At 51.0% G+C, this 26503-nt stretch overlaps 1 protein-coding gene across 1 annotated transcript in view; it reads left to right on the top strand.

The window, feature by feature from the left end:
* The window catches only part of LOC122386498 (polyamine-transporting ATPase 13A3-like), a 96479-nt gene extending 73312 nt beyond the window's left edge, over positions 1-23167 (top strand). Inside the window, exons 12-23 of the mRNA XM_043375746.1 lie at positions 176-397; positions 651-797; positions 11693-11834; positions 12523-12692; positions 12950-13131; positions 13708-13957; positions 14239-14462; positions 18021-18193; positions 19123-19295; positions 19829-19997; positions 20587-21210; positions 22972-23167. Coding sequence (XP_043231681.1) covers positions 176-397; positions 651-797; positions 11693-11834; positions 12523-12692; positions 12950-13131; positions 13708-13957; positions 14239-14462; positions 18021-18193; positions 19123-19295; positions 19829-19997; positions 20587-20900 — 2166 coding nt within the window. The 3' untranslated portion in view covers positions 20901-21210; positions 22972-23167. The remainder of the gene's footprint in view (positions 1-175; positions 398-650; positions 798-11692; positions 11835-12522; positions 12693-12949; positions 13132-13707; positions 13958-14238; positions 14463-18020; positions 18194-19122; positions 19296-19828; positions 19998-20586; positions 21211-22971) is intronic.
* The last annotated feature ends 3336 nt before the right edge of the window (positions 23168-26503 follow it).

The following is a 26503-nucleotide window of genomic DNA, read 5'->3' as shown; positions in this document are numbered from 1 at the left end:
TGATAGATAGACAGGCCTACCTATGCCTAACAAAGACGCTATTGCCTATATTTGTAGGTCAAGATGTCTAAGTTCTACCTACTGACTCTTCGTTCTACTCTCTGGAATTACTGAATATGCTCCAATGTTGCCTGCCGTTTCGATAAATTTTATCTGTCTCTTTTACCGTTTTTAGGCGGTGAGTTGGGAACTTCACGAGCAGGAGGCCACCTCAGACTCCGACTTCCCGGACGCGCCCGTCACCAGATTCGTACGGCCGGTGGAGGCCGGCGTCCGTGGCGCCACCTATGATCACGATGTCGCCATCTATAAGCAGTTTCCGTTCACGGCCGCCAGTCGGCGCTGCACGGTGGTGGCGCGCCGCCGGTTCGGCGCCGGTCTGGATGTCTATGTGAAGGTGAGCGGCCTGTGAAGGTGCTATGCTGTGAGTGTGTGTGCGTGTGTGTGTGTGTGTGGGGGGGGGGGGGGTTCCAGTCGAGTACCTACACCATGGTTAGAGCTAGAAAACATGCGAAACGTAATTACTTTGTCAAATTAGCAGAAAAAGGTATAATATATTTAGAACAGAGGGACTGGCGGATGGAATGTAAGGATGGGGGGGGGGGGCTCTGTCACCTCTGACCGTTTCCACGCTGTGTCTGTGCTGTCAGGGCGCGCCCGAGGTGCTGGCGCGCCTATGTGACCCGGCCACGGTGCCGGAGCGGTTCCAAGACGTGCTCGACTGGTACACGAGCCAGGGTCTGCGCGCAGTGGCGCTGGCCTGCCGACCGCTGTCGCCGAAGCTGGAGCTCAGTCAGGTGAGTGACGTCCGCCCGCACACCGACCAGGGCTGTCAGCCGTGACGTCAGCAGTCGGCGGAGAGCGCACTGAATGCATACTTGCATAGAGCTGACAGCAGAGCAGAATGAAAGCTGATCTTGCGGTACGGGAATTCGTGATGCCGGATGATGTGAGATAGAAAATGATGGTGATTTGAAAGTGTAAAAGATATTGCAATGTGGCTGCTATGTTAACCCGCGACCGCCTGGGGGGGGGGTCGGATCCGACCCCCCTCCGTTTTTCTTGAATAACTCATGAACCGCTTACGCTATCTACTTGAAACTTGGCATACCTTCTCCCCCATCAATTTGACGTCTCCTGTGCAAATTTTAAGCACAATTTTTCATTTTTTTTAGATATATCGATTTTAGTGATGCAACTACATGGCGTTTTCAGTCAAAAAGTGGTAAATGTTTAAAAAATCGCCAAAAAGCGAGATTTGAAGCAAATTGCAAATTAAGAACATGAATAGACGCAGCTCAACGAGTTCTTTAAAATGGCTATCTCGGATTTTCCATAAAATGCGTTTTCACCCCTAAAAATTCAAAAACCTATATTTTTTGGAAAACAGCTAAAAAAAATTCAAAATTTTGGGAATTTAAAAAAACGGAATGTATGTTATAGAGCTCTATTAGAACATTAGATGCCCCAAATTTCAACTTTCTATCTTGATTTTTGACCCCCAAATTGTAAAAAATAGCTTCAACATGCATAGGGCATGGTGACGTCATAAGCATTTTCGTGAATTAGAGGTACTTCTGAACATCGCATGTGAAAACAAATGGCACCACTAGATTCCTGGGACAAAGCCCGTCTAGAAAAGTGCATTTTTATGTCAAAAATAAAAAGTTTAAAAATTGACTTTTTTCTTAGCCCTCGTTGGAAGGAGGGTGAATTGCGCCACCTTAAGGAAAAACGCTAATTGTAAGAAAACCACTTGAGATGTAAGCATGCACTGGTACCCATTTTAAAGAGGAACTCATTGGCTACGATTTAAGGGCCTCCCGATCAATTAAGAATGTTTCGTTTGCTTCTGACAGCTGCTTTTTCAGAAACATGCAAAAGGGCGCATTTACCAACAACTGCTGTAAATTGCGCCAGGGGGATGGCGCAATTAGAATCCAATTGCGCCCTATCCTTTAACATGGCTAAGCAAAGGAGACGGAAAGCATACACTCCGGCATTCTATGTCATTGTGGCTTACTTGAACATGTATTATGTGAATCAAGCTCGATACATAATAAATGTAGATATAAATTGCGATGTTTTTTTGCGCAGGTAAATAACTTAACTTGTGTCCGGTATGCTTGTGAAGTGGAACGAAAACGTTTGATGTAACCGACTAGATATATATGAACGTATGCGCCTAGACGGTTATATTTTAATCGTTTCTCTCAAAATTAATATTTTGTATTGCTTCTACAACTTTTTTGACATCAGTTTTTACTTTCTATCATAGCTGTCACCTCTCACGCCTGTGTCCATGTTAAAAATGCCGTATTTTGTCAATTACACCGCAAGTTCATAGCCCAAATGGCAGCTACATTATAAGTTCGATGAGAGAAATAATTTTTGGACTGACGATGGCGGGTTGCTCCCCTGCCTGACATAAAACTCCTTCTTTATTGCAATAAGTTAATGATGCATTCATACTGTCGTGATACAATAGCTACACCATTATTCTATTTGCGCCCCCCTGGCGCAATTGCCATGGGCGCAATTAAAATTGAGGTACTTTTTAATAAAAGCTTAGAAGTTACCATAAAGATACTAAAGGATGTTTACTGTTTCAGTGAAATATAATGAAAAAAGGATTTTTCTTTCCAAAAAACACTCTCAAAATCACACAAGTATCGCCTATTTTTATAGCCAACGGTTCAAAATGCTGCCAAAAAGTTAAAGGGACCCTCCCACCTTCAAAAAAGTTTATGAATTGGCATGAAAGTGATGTCGCTCGGTTCAGAAAGAGCGAAAACGAATATCTACCAAATTTCACCGAAAAATATTCACCGGTTTTCAAGATATTAGGCTTTTACTTTTGTTTACTTTTTTGGGATCTCCGCTGTTTCTAGCGACTTTATTTTAGAAGTGCGGCGTTTGCGGCAGATGTTGCGCGCAAATAGCATATACCACCGCGTGCTACAAAACGTTTTAGTCAAACATTTAAAAATCGTTAGATATTTGCGCTGACGTCACACATTCAGAGGGGTATTCCTAAGCATTAGCCCCTCTGAATCAAAATGCTGCAATTTTGAAATTCAATATTTCCGATTTAAGGCATTTCTCGATGTTGTGAGTGCCGAAACCGGTAATTGTGAGCCAGGGACCCCATTTTGGCTATCTCAACTCAAATCTAATGTTAAGGTGGGAGGGTCCCTTTAAGAAAACGCCGTAATATCTTTGATGGCGTAATGAGCCTTGCTGATTGGCTTCATCGGAGAGCTTGGGCCATAAAAGGAACTATCCAGTGGTGAAAATAATGTTTTCGAAAACAAAATGCTTAACATGCCATTGAATTCGTGGGAATGTGGGTGGGCGCAATTGGTTAGGAGGGCGCAATACACCCACTTTCCCCTATGGTATAAACGATTTTTTATGCTTTCAATGCACGCTTATCACCAGCACAGTGACTTGGGGTCACATATAGCCATTACCATCGGATTCGGCGTGCAGCGGCCCTGGTGGCGCAGTCGGTTAAGGCGTCTACCCGCGGTGCGGGCGGTGCCGGGTTTCGGGTTCGATTCCCGGTTCCGCCCGTTCCGCGGGCGTCGTCCCCGGCTGCGTCACCAGGTGTGGGGTAGGCTCCCACTTCAGCCGTAGCCTGGGGGGTGGGGAATAGGACGGCGGGAGGAGCAGGTGCTCTCTCCTGTAATTGGGACAAGAGCCCGTTGGAGAGAGGTCCGACTAAAAATATATATATATATATATATATATATATATATATATATATATATATATATATATATATATATATATATATATATAGCCACTCTTACACACCTGCACCAACGTTTCCCAAAGTGTCCCTGTGAGAAGTGGCACTTTGGCAAAGTGACACTTGCCGACTGGCCTTTCTATATGAACTGGGCCCGGCCCTGGTGAGTTGCCGGGGCTGAGCCTGACCAAAGGATAGGCCGCGCAGCCCCCAAGCACTCACCGCACCCGGCTACGGGCGAGCTCGGCTTACGGGCAATCGCAAGGATAAAGTTTCCCGTCCAGTCCGGATCAGGGGGTTGCGGCGTGGAGGAAGATTTGAGTTTCCTGAGGATATTTTGAATACAGAAGCTCTTTATGAAACTCATGAAACATGTATTTTATATTATTTTAACGGTCAAAACAGCGGCCGATGTCGGTCCGACGTCGCCCCGACGTCGGCCCGACGTCGGCTGGACCTCGGCTGGACGTCGGTACATGCGGGCATATCCGACATCCAGCCGACGTCGTGCCGAGGTTGGACCGACGTCGGGCCGACGGCGACATGCCGATGCCGAGATGCCGACGTCACCCCGACGTCGGGCCGACGTCGACATGTTTACTGGGACTTGATGATGTTGTGAGTGCCAAAAGCGGTGATTGTGAGCCAGGGACCCGAATTTGGCTATCTCAGCTCAATTGCAATGTTGAGGTGGGTTGGCCATTTTAACCCTCGCATGTGTGCGGCGTTTGCCAGCTTCTAATGTGTAGGGGGGGGGGTCGGTTGAACCCCCCCCCCTTGCCGTTTGGCCCCTGATCGAGCTAGAGCTTCGCGGAAAAAACGAGCGTGCTGCCCGTGACGAGAGGAAGCCGATGATACCCAATTTTAAGGTCCTAGGTCATTGGTTGACCTTCCAGGTCAGGTCAATGACCCAAAGTCGGGAAAATCGGGACCTGTTAGAAAGTCGTAAAGTGTGGCTGCTAAGGGGTTTTTCGGGGTGCTGATCACGAATATCGTGTTAGTTTTGATCACAGATGATGTCTTGAAGCATTTAGACCAGGTCGGGTCAGGTCAGGTCAGGTCAACCAGTAGGCGTCGTGACGGGTATTCGTAGTACGTGTCAACCGCCTCTGACAGCTTCGTAACATGTTACGAAGTCACCAAAACTACTTCGTAAATGTTCAAATGGTTGCTAAATTCGAATTCAGCTCCAAAAACTAGCCTAGAAACATGTAAAACTCGAAAAAGTGACCCGAGGTCACCCGAGGTCACCAAAGGTCAATGACCTGACCTGACCTTCAGGTGACCTTGACACACACAGGAGTAACATCAAATCACATGTTTGAACGTTTGAAACTACGAAAAGCTTGCAAACACGCGGCTAATGCGAGCCGACATACGCGAAATCGCGATTCCGGCCAAACATGGTCTCGGAAAAGAGGTCACAGGTCAAAGGTCATTTGGGTCAGGGTCATGAAATTTTCAGGGTAGGTGTAAAATTAATCAATGCGAGGGTACTGAAAGTTTCGTCGCGATCGGCCGCTTTTTACGCGAGTTATTCGCGAAAAACCATGGGGGGGGGGGGTCCATCCGACCCCCCCCTACACATGCGAGGGTTAAACCGCGCTATGGTGGGTTGGAGCTATTTTTATCCTACCCCATTTTCAGTCTTTTCGCATTATCTATAAAGCTAATGCGCCGATCGTCGCGAAACTTCCAGTACCCTCTTTTAAATTAATTTCACACTTATTATCAACGGAAAAACTTTGAGGATTTGATAACTCTGCTAAAAATGACGTCATTGTGACGGCATGTCCTGGCATTTTGGACCCAAAAAGATTTTGCGAGAAGAACCTACAGTTTTGAAGATAGAGAAAACGTTCTAAATCAGCAAGGTGTAGACTGAATAGGACTACACAACTGGCATACCTATCGGATTTTTTTTCTATTTTGACTCCCAAAATTCAAAGTGATTTTTTGGTTAGAAAATGATTAAAAAATCCCAATTTTGAAAAAAAAAACTTGAGTGCGTGTTATAAAACTATTGGTCCGTTATCAACATGCCAAATTTGAGTTTCATAGATCCATTTTTTTAGCAATGTTATGGCAGAAGAACTTCTCAGAATTGATGACGTCAAATTTACAAGCCAAATTTGTTAGCCGCTATAGACCACGTATGGTAGAGCTAAGACCACCGTTGGATTCCCCATGATGAGCTGCATCGAATAAGAGACCTTTTTATGCAAAAATATCAACTTTGAAAGTTGACCTTGTTGACTTGACCTTGACCTGACCTCCACCAGAGTATGGCAATCGGATTCCAACTTTTTGTTTTACGGATACCAAACCAATACCTACCAACTTGGTATTTGGTATTTCATTCCTAATGTGTTTGGTAGTTTGTTGGTAGGTATTATGAATCTGTGAATCCTCTTTAATGCAAAAGAGGGTGCTAAATTGGTAAAAAGCTGGTATTTGCGTCATGCTCCCAAGTTCGTTCGGTTTCGGTATTTCCTCACGGACTGACATCGTCATTTAGTCTATTCAGATTTCAAAACAATAGAGCTTTATTCACGAAAGCCTCATGTGATCGTGTAGGGTGTGGCCGAGGTGCGGCAGCACCGGTCTCCTGTCCGTGGCGCTCGGCTCTGTGCGAGCTTCCCCAGCTGCTGGCGACCGGGCAGAGGGGGGATGGGGGACACCGAGACGGGGCCAGGGTCAGTGGCACGTGGCCTGGGAGACCCGGCGCCACACAACAGCCGGTCCGGTGATAAGCGCAGGCGCTGTCTGCCGCGAATTTGCTGTCAAGGTCGGCAGTACTGCCGGTCCCGGGTCACACGTACCGGCTTCCTCGTATGTGCTCCTTTGCGTGTGTGAAAATTGGCCTATTTGTATTTTTGGCCTATAAGTCTTTTTACATCTCAGCCCCGGCGGCACATCAGGGTGGCCGCCAAGATCGATGCTTTCCTAATCCCTATCATTCCTCAGGCTCTGAAAAGGTCTTGTCAGACTAATACGGTTTAACCCTACAAAATGAATAAAAATGTCTGTAAATAGGAATACAATTACGTCATCAATCGGGTGTGATACCCAGTAAACATGCCGACGTCGGCCCGACGTCGGCCGACGTCGGGGTGACGTCGGCAACTCGGCATCAGCATGCCGACGTCGGCCCGACGTCGGTCCAACCTCGGCACGACGTCGGCTGGATGTCGGATATGCCCGCATGTTCCGAAGTCCAGCCGAGGTCCAGCCGACGTCGGGCCGACGTCGGACCGAGATAAATTGCTGAGGTCCAGCCGACGTCGGGCCGACGTCGGGGCGACGTCGGACCGACATCGGCCGCTATTTTGACCGTTAAAATAAGATAAAATACATGTTTCATGTTTCATAAAGAGCTTCTGTATTCAAAATATCCTCAGGAAACTCAAATCTTCCTCCACGCCGCAACCCCCTGATCCGGACTGGACGGGAAACTTAATCCCATTTGGGATTGCCCGTAAGCCGAGCTCGCCCGTAGCCGGGTGCGGTGAGTGCTTGGGGGCTGCTCGGCCTATCCTTTGGTCAGGCTCAGCCCCGGCAACTCACCAGGGCCGGGCCCAGTTCATATAGAAAGGCCAGTCGGCAAGTGTCACTTTGCCAAAGTGCCACTTATCAAAGGGACACTTTGGGAAACGTTGGTGCAGGTGTGTAAGAGTGGCTATATGAATCCATTGTGGGGTCGCCCTTTCCAAAAAGTGTCACGTAACAGCAATGGGACCAGGGACTCTATACGAACTGGACCCAGGGTGCTCGCCAAGAAGACCAATGTCTCCATCCTATGATCCTTCCGGCTCTGAAATGGTCTTGTCAGACCGAAAGGGCATAACACAACAAAACAAACCGAATTCCTTAGCTGGCTGCGTGGTGTAGTGGTTAGCGCACTAACCTCGCGTTCGAATGATACGGGGTTCGAATCCCATCGCCGGCTGATGTTTTTGGCGTGTTGTCCCAGTAAACATGCCGACGTCGGCGACTGGGGGGCTCGAATCCCGCCGCCGGTTGATATTTTTGGCGCGTTGTCCCAATAAACATGCCGACGTCGGCCCCGTCGGTCCAACGACAAACGATCTCGTCAACCTCGGCAAACGATCTCGGCCCGACGTCGGCTCGACGTCGGCTGGACTTTGGCTGGACGTCGGAACATGCGGGCATATCCAACGTCCAGCCGATGTCGGGCCGAGGTTGAACCGACGTTGGGCCGACGTCGGGCCGAACCTCGGCCCGACGTCGGGCCGACGTCGGCATGTTTACTGGGATAGGCTCAACAGCTGTTTTTTTTCGTTCTGTGATGACTGGTCGTCTAGGACGTATTTTATCCACCCGTTAAGCGAGAAATTATAAATTTGTACAACTGGCTGAGCCAGAGACGTTTCCAACTTCTTATAGTTATACCTTATTAACCCGCGCCCCGTTGGGCTCTGCCGAGCAACGTGCCCCGTTGGGGGGGGGGGGCATTTTGGCCCCCCCCCCTAAGATCTCGAGAACCACGTAACCTAGCGACAAGCGGCAAACGGTGTTGGATAGCCCTATCAAGGATCTACCTTGTGACCCAATTTTATTGACCTAGGTCAAACCGATGACGTCACAGGTCAGGTCAAAGGTCCAATTTTCACCGTTTACAGGCATTTCAAGAAATGCGTTGTAAAATCGAGTAAAATGCATTTCATTGAAAATCATTGATGGGGAAATGTTCTTCAAACACATGTTTTGCTATTTGAGGTCACTGATACCAGGTCAGGTCACAGAGGTCAGGTCACGGGGGGGGGGTCACAATATGAAGGTGTCGTGTGATACATGTTTTATGGTCCATTTTACATGACGAATGCGATTATGTGGGTCAGGCAGCCTTTGGGGCCAGCTTAGGTCACGTTTTGGTCAAGGTCAGGTCAAGGTCAGGTCAAGGTCAGGTCAAATTAGGTCAAATTTCAAAGTTAATATTTTCGCATAAAATGGGTATCGAATCGATGCAGCTTGTCACGGGGAGTTCAATGGTGGTCTTTGTTTTGCCGTACGTGGTCTAGAATCGCTAAAAATTGAGTTCAAAAATTTGACGTCATCATTTTTGAACAGTTTTTTTCGTTATAACTTGGCCAAAAAACGAGATATCGATCTGAAATTTGGTATGTATATAGAAGAGCGCAGGGACTATCACACATATTCCGGTTTTTTTCGAAATTCGGAATTATTTTGGATTTTTTTTAGTTTTTCTAAAAAAAAACATTTTTTGATTTTTTTTGGGTCAAAAACCCAAAATTTTGAAAATCCGAGATAGCAGTTTTGTAGCGCCACTTTTTGTCTACTAGACCATATAAAGAACTTTGAAATTGCTTGATAACTGTAGATTTGGTGAGCGTTTCAAGATTGCATGTTTTTTGCTCATTTTTTCTCGAACATGACCTCAGTTTGACCTCAATAACTCCTGACTTAAGGTGACCTAAGACTTGAAATTTGGTGTTAAGGTGTCAAATTGATGCCTGCGCGCCGCTGTTTTCTTGCTATTCAGGAAAAACCACAGGAGGGGGGCCAAAATGCCCCCCCCCCCCAACGGGGCGAGGGTTAAATGAGTGAGAGGAGCTCACGCCTATCTGTTACATTGATATCTACAAATAATATAGGCCATGACTGTGACTATTGAGTATTTGAATAAGAAATGCATGCGTTAGGAAAGTTTAGTATGCTAACTGTTGATTTTTTTCGTGTTGTGCTTTACAACGTCAGAGTAACATATTTGTATGCCGGCATCGTTACCTTTACATAGATAAAACTTATTACCTATGCTATATTGTAGCTATTTATTAGTACTATTATTATAGTCATTATAATTTTTATATTATGTACCTATATTATTATATGAATTATAGATTATTATATAAATTATATATATTTATTGTATTATTTAGTGATTCGTACGACTCTCGGTTCGATTTAACCCGCGCCCCGTAGGGGGGGGGGGGCGAAACGGCCCCCCTGTCCTTTTCCGTCGATATTTCCTAAACGGCTGGAGATATTGCCATCAAACTTTCAGGACCCCTCCGGGCATCAATTTTACACATCGTGACCAAAAATTTTTCAGAGGCTATGATAGGTTGGCCACAAATGACGTCAGAATGACGTCATGCTCTGTCATTTTCGACCGAAAAAAGACCTTCGCGAGAAGACCTGTCAAGCGTACAGCTTTGAAGATACAGAAAAATGATCAGACATAAAAGGTGTAGAATTGACAGGGCTACAAAACTGTTATCTTAGATTTTTGATTTTTTTTTTAGTTTTGACCCCCAAAATTAATTTTTTTAGAGATATTAGCCAAATCATCAAAAAAGTTTTTTGAGTTTCGAAAAAAAAAACTGGAATATATGTGATAGTACCTACCGTCTTCTATCTACCTACCAAATTTCAGATCGATACCTCTTTTTTTGGCCAAGTTATAGCGAAAAAAACTGTTCAAAAATGATGATGTCAAATTTTCAAACTCAATTTTTGGCCATTCTAGCCCTCTTAGAGCAAAACAAAAACCACCAATAGACTCCCCGTGACGAGCTGCATTGAATCGATACCTAGTTGATGCAAAAATATCAACTTTGAAATTTGACCTAATTTGACCTGACCTTGACCTGACCTTCACCAAAACGTGACCTAAGCTGGCCCCAAAGGCTGCCTGACCCACATAATTACATTTGTCATGTAAAATGGACCATAAAACATGCATCACACGACACTTTCATATTGTGACCCCCGATGACCTGACCTCGCTGTGACCTGACCTGGTATCAGTGACCTCAGATAGCAAAGTATGTGTTAAACGAACAATGTACCATCGATGGTTTTCAATAAATTACCAATTTACTCGATTTCACAACACATTTCTTAAAATGCCTGTGAACGGTGAAAATCCGACCTTTGACCTGACCTGTGACGTCATCGGTTTGACCTAGGTCAATGAAATTTGGTCACAAGGTAGTTTCCGGGTCGGGCTATCAAATGCCGTTTGAATTTTGAAAATCGGACGGTAAATTTCCGAGATCTTTTGGGGGCCTAACGTCCCCCCCCCCCACGGGTGGTATGGGTCCGCCGATAGCCCTACGGGGCGCGGGTTAAACTTCTAGACAGATATTTGAAAGGTACCTGAGCTATAACCTATTTCATTTTAAATACGAGTATCATGTCATTATTAAGTGAACCGTGCCGAGTGATTCGGCTCTGTCAAAGATCGATTGATTTAAAATAGATATAATTTTAGACGCATAGGGTTCTGTGACACCCGTGGACCGTGGTTGCATCACTCGCAATCGACTCGGAGTTTGAACCTGATCAGCTGTGCTTGATTGTAAGTTTTGATCCCAGCTGAGTTAGTGATTCTGTAAACCGTTATGTCTCAACTGACGGAGGTCTGTAAGAAATTATAGTTTCCCTATAAGGGCTAGTGTTTTATGACATAAGAGCCACGTTTTAGCTGTCTGTGGTCCGTGAAGTGTTTTGTCGCAGCCGTGTCGGTATTCTGTGAACCATATTGTTCCCGCTGATTCCGTATGGTGTGAGCCGTATTTCCAGTCGAGTAGTGGGCTGTGAACCGTAATTCCCGCTGTGCGCCATATTTCCCAGATACTCGTCGCCTCTAGGTGCTTTTCACTATATGCATCTTCCTCTTGGTGACTCTCGCGGTGACTATCAGTGGCGTCGTACCTCTCAGTGACGTCGTGCCTCTCAGTGACTTTCGTTGACTCAGCGACTCGGGTGCCTCTTTGCGCCTCTTTACATCTCTCTGTGCCTCTCGGTGACGCCTTTCTGTACCTCTCGGTGGCGGCCCTCGGTGACTCTCGGTGACAATTGATGCATCTCAGTACCTCCCAGTGTCTCCCGGTTCCTTGTGGTGCCTCCCGGTGCCTCCTGCAGTTCCTCTCGACTCTGTTCTGTGACCAGGTGGAGCAGCTGGAGCAGGAGCAGCTGGAGGAGGGCGCTCAGTTTCTCGGCCTGGCCGTGCTGCAGAACGCCGTGCGCGCCTCGACGTACGCGCCGCTGGAGCAGCTGCACGCCGTCGGAATCACGCCCGTGATGATCACAGGTGATCGGCGACCTGCAGTCTATACGTACCCACCGCACAGCAGCTGCTGCTCGTACTGCGTGCGTGATGCAGCAGCTAGGCGAAACATAGAACATAATGTGTGATTTTCGGAGTAAAAACCAAGCAATTTCACAACCTTTCGGACTCTTTGTCTAAACCGTAAACGCTGTTTTGTAGTGCTGCTTGCTAGGTTTGTAACTATTTATTTAGAACTGGGTCTGGGTCTAGACACGCCCAGGAGTGTACGCTCAACTCCGTCCAAAAACCTACAAGCGCATGATATTTTATGCACTGCCCGTTTCCATACAGATACTATTATTATATGTCTCGCGTTCGCGGCGCAGATGACGCCGCGCCGTGTGTCACACTGCTGACCCTGTGACGTCGTTCACACCGCACTTGCTGACTTTGAGACAAGCTCATGTGACGCTGTGCTGCTCTGTGGCGTTCTCGTGGGCTCCTCTGCTGACCCTGTGACATGCCGACGGCGCAGGGGACAACCTGCTGACCCTGTGACATGCCGACGGCGCAGGGGACAACCTGCTGACTCTGTGACGTGTTCACACGCAGGGGACAACCTGCACTGACCCTGTGACATGCTGACGGCGCAGGGGACAACCTGCTGACCCTGTGACATGCTGACGGCTCAGGAGACAACTTGCTGACCCTGTGACGTGTTCACACGCAGGGGACAACCTGCTGACGGCGGTGAACGTGGCGCGCGCGTCGGGCCTAGTGCAGCGGGCGCAGACGATCCTGCGCGTCTCCGTCGAGCTGGTGCCCTCCTCGGTGAAGGCGGCTCAGCACTTGCGCATCACCTACAGCAGTCCGGAGACGGAGCGCACCCAAACCTACCTGGTTCGTGGCGCCGGGCGTGGAGGGCAGGGCACTGGTCGCGGAGATACCCGGACATGTAGTGCGGGAGCCCATCTCATTTAAACACATCTTTACACTTTAGGAAAATATTTATCTTAGATTTTTGCACCTTCTTATAGAGCACAACAGTCTTTTTTCGCACTCCGACCTAGTTTTGTTGTGGGCTGACATTCAAGCGGTCGGTGCGACTGTCGTACACTCCTCCTCACCAGCGGACCCTCCCGGGCCGTTTCCGGCAGAAGGGGAAGCAGCGGCTGGTGCACAGTGACAACTACGTGTTCGCCGTGGACGGCGCCTCGTTCGGCCTGCTCTGGAGCCTGGACCGGCGCACGCTGCGTACCATCGTGCACCGGTGCCGGGTGTTTGGCCGCGTCACGCCGCAGCAGAAGGTCCAGGTGGTCGAGATGCTGCAGGAGCTCGGGTACGGCGACACGGGGTCAGCGCGCGGGGTCAGCGCGCGGGGTCAGCGCACCGGGTCACAGCACGGCGACACGGGGTCGCACTGGGACACTGCACTGCACTGGGGTAAACTTATGAGTTTATGACAAACTCGTCCGTAAGAAATGAGGCGAGCTATTCTTTTTTGGTATTGCCTTTGCGGTTTTGCTGCAATGCATGACGAAATGGATTGACAGCTTATCACCTCTCTCTCTCTCTCTCTCTCTCTCTCTCTCTCTCTCTCTCTCTCTCTCTCTCTCTCTCTCTCTCTCTCTCTCTCTCTCTCTCTCTCTCTCTCTCTCTCTCTCTCTCTCTCTCTTCTCTCTCTCTCTCTCTCTCTCTCTCTCTCTCTCTCTCTCTCTCTCTCTCTCTCTCTCTCTCTCTCTCTCTCTCTCTCTCTCTCTCTCTCTCTCTCTCTCTCTCTCTCTTTCTCCGTCCCCTGGCAGCCGCCAGGTGGGTATGTGCGGGGACGGGTGTAACGACTACTGAGTACTGGGACGGGTGTAATGACTACCGGGACGGGTGTAACGACTGACACCCTCCCCTGTCCCCCTGGCAGCCGCCAGGTGGGTATGTGCGGGGACGGGTGTAACGACTGCGGCGCGCTGCGTACCGCCCACGCGGGCCTGTCGCTGTCGCCGGCCGAGCCGTCGGCGGCCGCTCCGTTCACCTCCCACTCGGGCTCAGTGGGCAGCGCGCCCGAGCTGGTGCGCGAGGGACGCGCCGCACTGGTCGCCTCGTTCGCGCTCTTCAAGAACGTCTTCTCCACGGGCCTGGTGGTGATGTTCCTGGCGCTTACCCTGTACACGGTGGGTGCAGCAGGGGCGAGGGTGGTGGGCGAGGGAGCAGGACAGGTATACAGTTTCCAGCATTTAACATGAAATCGTGTGCATGCACATTGTACGATCATAATAAAATATTATGATTTTATGCCGGTGTTTCAACGATATGATGAGAGAGTCATTCTAAAAAGCTTCCGGTTCGCTCATGTTCTCCCTGTCACGGTCCCGGCGTTGGCTGGTACAGATGTATGTATGACTGTTGTGGCTGCTACCGTGCCCTGACGTCCGTTTGTCTGCGACCGCCGCAGGCCGGCTGCGAGCCGCTCTCGCCGCACTACATCATCATGGTGATCGTGATCGGGATGCCGGCGCCGTTCGTGCTGAGCTACGCGGCGCCGGCGGGCCGGCTGTGCCGCCGCCGGCCGCCGTCCCAGCTCACCGAGCCCGTCCAGGTGGTCAGCTCGCTCAGCTTCGTGCTGCTGCAGTGCGTTACCCTGCTGGGCGTCTACCACTACACGGCCGCCCAGCCCTGGTGAGTTCCTTATACCACTACACCGCCGCCCAGCCCTGGGGTGTTCCTGTTGCACTACACAGCCGCCCAGTCCTGGTGAGTTCCATATACCACTACACGGCCGCCCAGCCCTGGTGAGTTCCATAGGGGAAGTTGGGGGAACGCCGAAGACTTTTTTTCTGACGCCCGTAGCACGCAAGGTAGACAACATACGCTATTCTTGTTGGCATCATTCGAGAGGCCAGTCTTTTGCCTTTCAAACATACCAGGCGCATTTGATGAATTTGCATACCGTTAAGCGCACAAACTAAAAATATCAAAGAAGTGACTTTTTCGGCGTTGCCCCGGACTGCGGGGAAAGCCGAAAATGGGAGAAATGATCTACGGGGAATGCCGACATTGATGTTTTGCCATTTTATCTCAAACTTTATCCAGAATTCATCAAAGCTGTCACACGTTTCAAGAGCTTGAGGACGCGGTGCACACTGGAAGTTATAATTGTGTGATATAATAAGAAAATGCCAGGTAAATCATTCCTTATAGGTAACAGGCCGTTGTGTCGGTTGAAAGTGTAATTTGTGTGACTAAAAATACGCGTTGCTATTCTACAGCAGTGAAGTCCACGTAGCGTGCTTTTAACACGTGCGTAATCGCACGTTTTCGGCATTACCCCAGCCAGCCATACTTTCATTTGCAGGCCCATAACTTTTCAACGTGCTGTATAAATTTCAAATAGGCAGCACACTTATGCAAAGACATGCTAAAGATTACTTGACCGAATTGGCCAGACAAACGGTAGCATAATGAGTAAAAAATGCAGCTTCAAAGGCGCATGTAGTACAAGGGAAACGTACCTTGAAAACGCTCTTGGCGCCCTCACAGCCAAAGTATTCCGAATGACGACTCGTAACAAACATGCGATAATTGTAGTCACTTAAGCTTCAGAGCATCACTGACAGGTGGCATCCATGTTTTACGGTTTTCGAAATATCTCGAATTTCGGCTTTGCCCCAACTCAGGCATTGCCCCAACTTCCCCTATACCACTACACGGCCGCCCAGCCCTGGTGAGTTCCATATAATACCACTACACGGCCGCCCAGCCCTGGTGGGTTCCATATCATACCACTACACGGCCGCCCAGCCCTGGTGAGTTCCATATACCACTACACGGCCGCCCAGCCCTGGTGAGTTCCATATACCACTACACGGCCGCCCAGCCCTGGTGAGTTTCATATACCACTACACGGCCGCCCAGCCCTGGTGAGTTCCATATACCACTGTACGGCCGCCCAGCCCTGGTGAGTTTCTTATACCACTACACGGCCGCCCAGCCCTGGTGAGTTCCATGTACCACTACACGGCCGCCCAGCCCTGGTGAGTTCCATATAATACCACTACACGGCCGCCCAGCCCTGGTGAGTTCCTTATACCACTGCACGGCCGCCCAACCTTGGTGAGTTCCATATACCACTACACGGCCGCCCAGCCCTGGTGAGTTCCATATACCACTACACGGCCGCCCAGCCCTGGTGAGTTCCATATACCCCCACACGGCCGCCCAGCCCTGGTGAGTTCCATATACCACTGCACGGCCGCCCAGCCCTGGTGAGTTCCATATACCCCTACACGGCCGCCCAGCCCTGGTGAGTTCCATATACCCCCACACGGCCGCCCAGCCCTGGTGAGTTACATGTACCACTACACGGCCGCCCAGCCCTGGTGAGTTTCTTATACCACTACACGGCCGCCCAGCCCTGGTGAGTTTCTTATACCACTACACGGCCGCCCAGCCCTGGTGAGTTCCATATACCCCTACACGGCCGCCCAGCCCTGGGGAGTTCCATATACCCCTACACGGCCGCCCAGCCCTGGGGAGTTCCATATACCACTACACGGCCGCCCAGCCCTGGGGAGTTCCATATACCACTACACGGCCGCCCAGCCCTGGTGAGTTTCTTATACCACTACACGGCCGCCCAGCCCTGGTGAGTTCCATGTACCACTACACGGCCGCCCAGCCCTGGTGAGTTCCATATAATACCACTACACGGCCGCCCAGCCCTGGGGAGTTCCATATACCACTACACGGCCGCCCAGCCCTGGGGAGTTCCATATACCACTACACGGCCGCCCAGCCCTGGGGAGTTCCATATACCACTACACGGCCGCCCAGCCCTGGTGAGTTCCTTATACCACTGCACGGCCGCCCAGCCCTGGTGAGTTCCATATACCACTGCACGGCCGCCCAGCCCTGGTGAGTTCCATATACCACTACACGGCCGCCCAGCCCTGGTGAGTTCCATATACCACTACACGGCCGCCCAGCCCTGGGGAGTTCCATATACCACTACACGGCCGCCCAGCCCTGGGGAGTTCCATATACCACTACACGGCCGCCCAGCCCTGGTGAGTTTCTTATACCACTACACGGCCGCCCAGCCCTGGTGAGTTCCATGTACCACTACACGGCCGCCCAGCCCTGGTGAGTTCCATATAATACCACTACACGGCCGCCCAGCCCTGGTGAGTTCCATATACCACTACACGGCCGCCCAGCCCTGGGGAGTTCCATATACCACTACACGGCCGCCCAGCCCTGGTGAGTTCCATATACCACTGCACGGCCGCCCAGCCCTGGTGAGTTTCTTATACCACTACACGGCCGCCCAGCCCTGGTGAGTTCCATGTACCACTACACGGCCGCCCAGCCCTGGTGAGTTCCATATAATACCACTACACGGCCGCCCAGCCCTGGTGAGTTCCATATACCACTACACGGCCGCCCAGCCCTGGTGAGTTCCATATACCACTACACGGCCGCCCAGCCCTGGTGAGTTCCTTATACCACTGCACGGCCGCCCAACCTTGGTGAGTTCCATATACCACTACACGGCCGCCCAGCCCTGGTGAGTTCCTTATACCACTACACGGCCGCCCAGCCCTGGTGAGTTCCATATACCACTACATGCAGCTGCCCAGCCCTGGTGAGTTCCATATCAATATACCCACTACACGGCCGCCCAGCCCTGGTGAGTTCCATATACCACTACACACGGCCGCCCAGCCCTGGTGAGTTCCATATACCACTACACGGCCGCCCAGCCCTGGTGAGTTCCATATACCACTGTACGGCCGCCCAGCCCTGGTGAGTTCCATATACCACTACACAGCCGCCCAGCCCTGGTGAGTTCCATATACCCCTACACGGCCGCCCAGCCCTGGTGAGTTCCATATACCCCTTCACGGCCGCCCAGCCCTGGTGAGTTACATATACCACTACACGGCCGCCCAGCCCTGCAGGGCTGGTCACTTGAACTGACGCAGGAAAACTTGACATTGTCTTTTAGAAGGCAGGCAACCACTACCAAACAAGCAATCGCGCTTGCAGTTTGAAAATATTTATGAGTTATCAGAGTGTGCCTGTTTCTGTGTTTGAGCAGCTGTCCCGAGCTACACAATGGACCGTATAATACGTGTTCAGTCCGGTCTACGATTGTGGCCGGTGCTGAGCGTATGCTGTGGCCGGCTGCTGAGGGTGTCTGTGTGTGTGTCTGTGTGTCTGCTGCGCGCCGGGCAGGTTCCGGCCGGCCTCGGTCACCACCACGCCCATCACCACCTTCTACACGCTGAACAAGCTGCAGCCCACCTACGAGGCGTCGGCGCTGTTCGTCGCCATGAACCTGGTGCTGATCGGCTCGTGGGTCACCTTCTCCCCGGGCGGCCCGTACCGGAGGCCGTTCTACACCAACCGTGAGCAGACCGCGCGCCGCGCCAACCCCGGACTGCTCCCCGCGCTATACTTTGTCTTGCGTTATTCATGTTCACTTATCGATCGTTTTACTGTGTTGCGAGATTATTGCCGTTCTCATGACGAGCTATCTGGCAAATTCACCTAAATTTGACCAAAGCTACACCAGCTCTATTTTACACTAAATATCTTATTCTTCATATCATATGAGCCTATTTCAGTGTTTAAATCGAAAATAGTGTCTGATAGTTTAAAAAAAAATGAGGTAGTTATGTAGGTACCTAAGCACATGTTCAAACCAAACCGATAACTTTAAGAAAACACACTGAACCTAATTTGACCAAATATGCACCTAATTTGACCAAATCTGCACCTAATGCGCTCCAAATGTATACCAGATAGCCGTCTTGAAAACAGCTAATTTAATACTACCTAAATACATATGAATGGAACGGATGGTATGGTGTCAGTGACGTTAGAATAAATCTACTGCAGTAATTTGCACAATGCAAGCGCGCCTTCGGGTTTTGTTTGAATTGCACTGCCAGTGGCCCAGTCGTCACTTGCTCTTTAGTCTTTGACCACTATGATTTCCAATAACTATGAGACTGTTCGATTAGGTTTCATTGACATTTGAAAGTACGTGTACGGACATTTACGATATAAGTAGCGATAGCCCTTGCAACATAACTACGTACTTACCTATTACTTCGTTAGGTGCCTCGAGTCTCCAATGAGGGATTCAGAAATAATGCAGCCCGAGAGACCATTGTCACCATTGTACATACGGTCTATGTACTGTCCCGTGACCCGACCCGGCGCGGCGCTGTGGAGGTCCCCGCCCGCTGTGACCGCTGTCGCCGCTATATCCCCCGCGGCTCTGTGCGGCCGGCGCCTCTCCCGCTTACCCGGCTGGTGGTGGTGCCGCCAGGCCCGCTGCTGGTTCTGATCGCCCTGGCACTGGTGACGTGCGGCTTCGTCATGTTCTACCGCGGCGCCGCGTGGACCAGCTTCTTGCAGATGATGTACGCGCCGTACGCCGAGTACTACCTGGTGGTGGCTGCCTTCGTCACCTTCATGGGGCTGCTGTCCTACATCTGGGAGGTGCGTCTCGGTCAGGCCGGTCTCCGCGGAACTACTCTCACCACCGAGCGGCGAGCCAGCCCGTGTGGGGTATTATAGAGTAAAGGGACGGAGTGAGATTGCCATACAACACCTGAGACGAGTCTTACCTCAGAACCCTGTCTGGTGAAGAAATGCATCGACATGCCATTTGATATAGACATGCCAGGTCTGAATAGATCGCCTTGGCACGTACGGCAAAAATTATGATGCTAGATATCATTTCGCATATATTTTTCCGGCAATCAATTTTTCAGTACATACATCAAACATATCACGTTCTGTGTTGACTCTGTTGCATTATGTAATTACAATGTGGCATATTGATTCTGGGAAAAAGCGGCGGACACATTGCCTGCTGAATTACTCTTTTTAAAAGCATTATTTTTGGATCCGTTAGCTGAATGTAGGCAAAGGAAATCCGTCTGATGCAGGGCACAGCATTGCTGCGATGTTATCTGTCCGGTAAATGAGCCGTGGTCCAGCGCCGACATTGACGATCGGATCCGCGGCAGGCGTACGTGATCCAGGGATACCCGGGCATTAAGGCGGCAGAAATGCTGCACCGCCTCCGCCGCCACAAGCCGCCGTTCGAGGTGATCGAGGAGGAACTGAAACGGAAGAAGAACTGGCCGCCTCTGAAGCAAAGCGAGGACATCGCAGTGGACGATCCCTGCACAGTGGGTCAGTGTGCAGCTAGTGGCGTGCTCCGTAGAATATCAGCGCCTTCAATCATAAGTTCAAAAAGGCAAAAACGCCATATGAGAACGATGACAACTTCCACTAGTAGTTATGGCATGTTTTTTCAGTCGTGCTCTGTCAGCCAGCGGCGTCAGCTACCATACCTATGTATTGTAAAGTGACGTCGTCTGTGCATAATATGTGACGTCAGCTGTCGTTTTTTATGCATAGTAACGTCAGCTATCGCTTGTATTATACAGTAACGTCAGTTGTCGTTTGTACTTTACCTGTATGTGACGTCAGCTGTTGTCTCTGCTGTCAGTGACGTCAGTTGTATGTGCCTGTGTCAGTGATGTCAGCTTCCATCTGTCCGTGTCGGTGATGTCAGACATGTTGTGCGTGATGTGTCAGTGACGTCAGCTTCCATCTCTGCTGTGTCTGTGACGCCAGCCGTTGTCACTTGTCTGTACTGTGTCAGTGACGTCAGATGTTGTATGTGCTGTGTCAGTGACGTCAGATGTTGTATGTGCTGTCAGTGACGTCAGCCTCCATCTCTGCTGTGTTTGTGACGCCGGTGCCGCTCCTCCGACAGCTGTGGAGGCGCCGTCGGCCCCCGAGAAGACGACTGGCGGCGGCGTCAGCACGACGGCGGAGGAGATTTACGCCAGCGGCATCCTGAAGAAGCCGTCGTTCCGGCTGGCCAGCCCGTGGAGGGCCGAGTCGGCGGCGGCGGCGGCCGGCCACAGCGGCTCCGAGCCCGCCAGCGACTCGTTCGGCACGTTCCGGCCGGGCAGCCGGCCGGCGCCGCCGTCCAGCACCGTCTCACACCGGCACAGCATCATCCTGGAGGAGGTGCCCATGGTGCTGCCGCCCGCGCAGCCGGACAACGCCGACTCCGAGTGCTGAGCACACTCCGAGTGCGGAACCATGAGTGCCGAGTCCTGAGTGGCGAGCTTTCTCGAATGCCAAACAGCTCACGTGAGACAAACGGCGCAGCCCGCGATGAGCTAAAACTCGTCATAGTTCAATCGTACATAGGTGCCTTATTATGCTCGCCAACTTGTCGCTGCGCTCGCTGCGGCGTTATTTTTATCTTTTTATCAAACTGAACGAAAATGTACGGATTGGAGCATACTTTATGCATGCGTGGGATAACCTTCACCGAAAGATTTCAAGTGATGACGTCTTTGGTTTGGTTCAGGAGGTAATTTTCGGAGCTGCATGCATAGGCGGCGGAACGGGGGGGGGGCACCGGGGCACCGTGCCCCCCTTGAATTCTGCAAGGGGGGCACCAATAGCAAGGTGCCCCCCTTAAATTTGATGTATTAGTACCAGGAGCAGATTCGGGAAAACTCCAAGGGAAGGGTCATGAATCGAAGTGGTGCCCCTACCTATACCCAAAATGAAAACCTCAACGGATTTCGGCCACTTAATTTTGGTGGTGCCCTATTTTCAGTTATCTATTTTCTTTATTTTTGGTTAGTCGTGTGATGACTGGTGCCTCTGCTAGGCCGCTGGTGCCCCTGGAAAGATTGTGGTACCTACCTACCCTGCCCCCTGACAAGCCCACGGTGGGCCCTGGGTGCCATGGGTCCTAACAGGCCTGTGGTGCCCCTGACAGGCCTGTGGTGTCCTTGCTAGGCCTGTGGTGTCCCTGGGCCTTGGCAGGTCTGTGGTGCCCCTGGCGAGCCTGTGGTGCCCCTGTTAGAACGCAGGTGCCCTTAACAGGTTTGTGGTGCCCCTGACAATCCTAAAGTGCCAACGACAGGCTTGTGGTGCCCTTGACAGGCCCATGGTGCCCTTGCGAGGCTGGTGGTTCCACTGCGAAGCCGATAGTACCCCTGGCAGGCCTCTGGTGCCCCTGGCAGGTCTGTGGTGCCCCTGGAAGACCTGTAGTGCTTTTGCTAGGCCGATGGTGCTCCTGACAGGCCTGTGGTGCCACTGACAGGCCCGTGGTGCCCCTGCTAGGCCTGTGGTACCCCTGGCGGGCCTGTGGTGCCCCTGTCGGCTGTCAGGCCTGTGGTGCTCCTGGCAGGCATGTGGTGACCCCAGGCCCAAAGTCATGACCCATGTGACCTCCCCCCTGGGATTCGCCACTGATTAGTACTGCAATGGCTTCTTGGTAATTTGATACATGTAGGATTAACCCTCGCCAGGCGAGGGCCTTTTCCATAACACGGACGGCGAGGGGGGAGGGTTGGTACGACCCCCCTCGCGATTGGCTCCTATGGCACTTAGAAACGACAAATTTACAGGGTAGGTGGGTCCATGGGAGATCTCGCCCGGCCCCTAGGAAAGTTTGGTGACTCTAAGTCAATATTTAGGGGATTTTGGGGGTATGAATGCAAAAATTTTGCTTAAACATGTTAAAAAATTTTCGCTTATAACTTTTTACCTAGCAAAGATAGAGCAAAAATAAAAGCACCAGTAGTGAACTCAGGACGTCAGTGCGCATCGAATGGTATACTTTGTTACCAATTTTAGTGAACTTTGGAATTCAGTTGCCGCTAAGCTAGTCCAATTTTCCCCTGACCTTGTACCGGTTTTTGTGACCTGGTGACCTGACCTGAAATGACTGGGACTTCAAATTTTCAGGAAAGGTGCGAAAATGTTGCCCCAGAAGGTATGCCAAATTTGGCGGCGCTACGCGCCGCCGTTTTTACGTTATTTGCGAAAAACTTTGGGGGGTTGCATCAACCCCCCTCGTTGGGCGAGGGTTAATGGAATTTATCAAACGAGAATAAGAAAGAGACAAACACATAGGTACTTGAGGATCAGCTTCAAGTTAACCACACATACGGGAGTGTTCTGCCATTTTCGTTTAGTAAAAAAAAAAATAGAAAAAAAATCATCGTGTCAGGGCTGTGACGAAAAATAAGTGGCCTAAATCCGATGAGAAAACAGGATTTGGGGGTACCCTAGGTTTGGCTCCTTGAGCTGGTGCCCCCCCTTGTCTCAAATCGTTCCGCCGCCTATGGCTGCATGCTCTCCTAACTCTCTTAGCCAGACCTGAAGCGATAGCCTTCTTAAAGTGATGGTCTGAAATCTAATGAAAGTGAGCTTATGAGAAAGAATTGTGTGTTGTGTGTAGAATGATGGTGCAAGCAGTTTCTTTTGTCTTTAATCACATATGCATTAAAAATATATTTCCTTTGGTGATAATCTTATTTCTTAAGCCAAACTTGTTACTTGATAAACATATTGATACTATTGGCAAAAATATGAAACTCATCTAGCTTTATTTATTTATTCATTTAGGTATTTAATTATTTATTGCGAATCTTGGCGAAATCCATACACTGGCTTTTCTATCGCTGTGTCAGTACAATGCATAAAAGATCGTAACATACATTCACGAAACACATTGTAAAACAGCACAAGCGCACACGCTAAAAGCAATGGGTAAAAGCAGAGCACATAGCCGATTCATTTAGCTCATAGCTATCGGTCTAATTCATTTTTGTACGCCGCCGGGTCCAGATAGGCCGCATGCGAAGGATTTTGCTAGCTTTTTCAAGCTGCGCAGGCTCGTGGAGTGACGCGCTGGAGCTGGCAGGGAATTCCACGCCGTCACTGCTCGGTATGGGAAGGTCTTTTTTGTAAGTTCTAGCCGTGGACAGGCCGGTGTGTTTGTCTGTAAAATGGTCCCATCTTCCGTCGCTCTGGTCGATCGGTGAGATATCTCGGATCGGCGTCTTACAAGCTCTCTGATGGCACGCGGCCCGTCTGTCTCGTGAATGATACGGTACATGCGAATGCAGTCGCGAAACGTACAGAGTTTGGTGGAAGTTTAGCCAGCCGAGACTCCTGCGTGACTCGGTCACGTGATCGTGTTTACGCTTCCCGGTGACTACTCTCACGGCGAAGTTAATTACTTTGTCAATGCGCTTACGCTGGACAGACGAGGCGGGGGCCCAAGCCGGCAGACAATATCGGACGTGTGGAAAGACGAGGGACTCGATCAAAGTTTTGGTGGTGGAGCTGGGGAGAATATGCTTCAGCTTGTTGATGGTGACGAGAGAGCCAAAGCAACGCTGCGTGATATTGCCCGTTTGCTTATCCCAGCTCAGATTCTTGTCTAAAAAGACGCCTAAAAATTTTGACGTAGTCAGAAGAGCGAAGGTGGGCGTCTCCAAAAGTAACGCTAATGTCACTGACTTTGCGCGTTTGTGCTGGTGTGCCGAGAACGATGAATTCTGTTTTAGACGGGTTGATTTTGAGGCCGTTACATTGGCACCATCGCGAAAACAGCGCCAAGTCAAGCTCAACACCAGAGCGTAGACTCGTGATGCCGTTTACATCGGGGAGCGCGCTGTGAATGAGCTGCGTGTCATCCGCATACGAGACAAGTTTACACGATTCAGACAAGAAACATTGGATATCGTTCGTGAATAAAAGAAACATCAATGGTCCGACTATACTGCCCTGCACCACGCCGAACATGACGTCGAGGCCGGGCGCACTACCACCCTTCACGGTCTGGCGACGGTCGGTGAAATAATCGGCGAACCAGTGCGACGAAATGCCGTAGCACTCCAGCTTGGCCAGGAGGGTCGTGCGGTTGACATAATCAAAAGCTTTAGACAAGTCGGTCGAGCTGACGGCTGTGACCATGCCGGAGTCCATGTTCGAAACGACATGACTGACAATGTCGATTACAGCGTCCTCCGTGGAGTGGTGAGGACGGTATGCGTACTGCGAGTTCACAAGAATGTGATGGGACGTCACATATTCCAGAAGCTGTGTACATACTACACGCTCGATAAGTTTACCAACTACACTCAGCACACTGATCGGACGGTAATTTGACGGCTCAGAGACGGCGCTCCGCCCTTGTGCAGGGGTACAACAGTGGCGAGCTTCCACACGGCGGGGACGCACCCCGAGGCGAGTGAGTGATTCACGATGTGGAGCAGATGCGGACCTATAACAGCGAAACAATCTTTCAGCACGGACAGACACGCGTTGTCAGGTCCAACGGCCCTGGAACCGCTAATACGCCGCAGGGCGAGACTCAGCTCTGTTAGGGTGATGCGCCGCACACGGAAGGCCCCGCTGACTACCCAGGCAGTCTGATGGGCAAATCCGCGCTGGTGTCTCTCCTCAGATCGTCGGCTATGCGCTGACCAACGTTGGCAAAGTACTCGTTGAAACGATCCGCGTCGGCCGGTTTAATGTAAAGCTTTCCATCATCATGAAGGCAGATACACCATGCCTAACTAAATATATCAAAGGTTTAGATACAGATGATTGTAGCAGTTTGTTTTCACGCTTTTCTAAATATGCACCTACACGCGCATTGTTTCTTCCCAATTTCGACCTATACCTTTATCACTTATCAGGATTTTGAAGCTCAGCACGGTGCAGGCAGCTATCATGCAGCCACCATTCGTGGTAAAGCAACGTTCACTTGAAAAACTGTCACCGACTAGCGCAGCTATGTGATGACTGCTGTCGCTATGACGATCCCGGGCACGGCCTATGAAAGCAATCTCCCGTTTGGTTCAGTCTCGCCGTCTGATCCTGTCAGAGTGGCCGACGGGGCTCGGCAGCCTTTTCTGTGCCCATACCCAAGTGAGCTCCGCTCCGGCGCCAACAGAAGAATTCCACGTGAGGTAACCAAGCCGTAGATCGGTGGCGTCGGCAGTCGACTGGCGCAGTCTCTGGAAGGGGTTCACGGATAGGTTGTATCTAGGCGCCCAGCCAACATCCAGCTACAGCAGTGATGCTGGGATCGCTTCGCGTTACATTTACAGCTCTGATGCTACTGGCCTCCTTCGTTTTGTTGCTGGCCATCGCCCGTAAATACCGACAATGCAAAGAGTCACCGATTCCGCTGGTTCTCAACTTGTCATTTATCGGCTTCGTTCTCGGTTTGTTGTTAACGACGGCGTCCGTCTGGGACTGGGTGTCGCCAGGCAGCCTGCTGACCGCACCCTGCCTCTGGATGCTCTACATCAGCATGGGAGTGCTCAACGCCTTCAAAGCGGCCACGCTGTGTCTGGCCGTGGACCAGTTCAGCGCCGTGGCCAGTCCGCTCCGCCACCGGGATCGGATGGCCCGCTGGCTGCCGGGGATGGTGGCCGCCACCTGGGCGGCGCCGCTGGGCTCGGGCCTGGCGGCGGCCGCGCTGCACCAGGCCCTCCAGCCGGAGACGGTGCAGCAGTTCAACCGGCGCGTGTTCGGCTTGCAGCACGAGGCGGCCGAGTGCCGCTGGGAGCGCGCCGCCCACCTGTTCATAGTGGCCGAGGAGGTGTGGCTGCTGGCGCTGTCGCTCGCCTCAGGCAGTCTGTTCGTGTTCACAGCCGTGGTGGGCCTGCGACGGCAGCGGCGGATCAACCGGGCCGCCGGCACCAGCGACGCCGAGCTCAACCAGGTGGCCGTGCGACACTTCAAGTCCTTCAAACGCATCATAAAGGTGCTCGCCCTGGTGACCTTGCTGGACGTCGTCGGCGCAGTGTTGCGAATCGTCTCCCGGTGGCACCAGCTGCCGGAGGCGTTTCATTACA

This window comes from Amphibalanus amphitrite, unplaced genomic scaffold, assembly GCF_019059575.1.
Source record: "Amphibalanus amphitrite isolate SeventyFive unplaced genomic scaffold, NRLGWU_Aamphi_draft 000254F_arrow, whole genome shotgun sequence".
Taxonomy (NCBI): Eukaryota; Metazoa; Arthropoda; class Thecostraca; order Balanomorpha; family Balanidae; genus Amphibalanus; species Amphibalanus amphitrite.
This window is presented reverse-complemented; position numbering and strand designations above follow the sequence as displayed.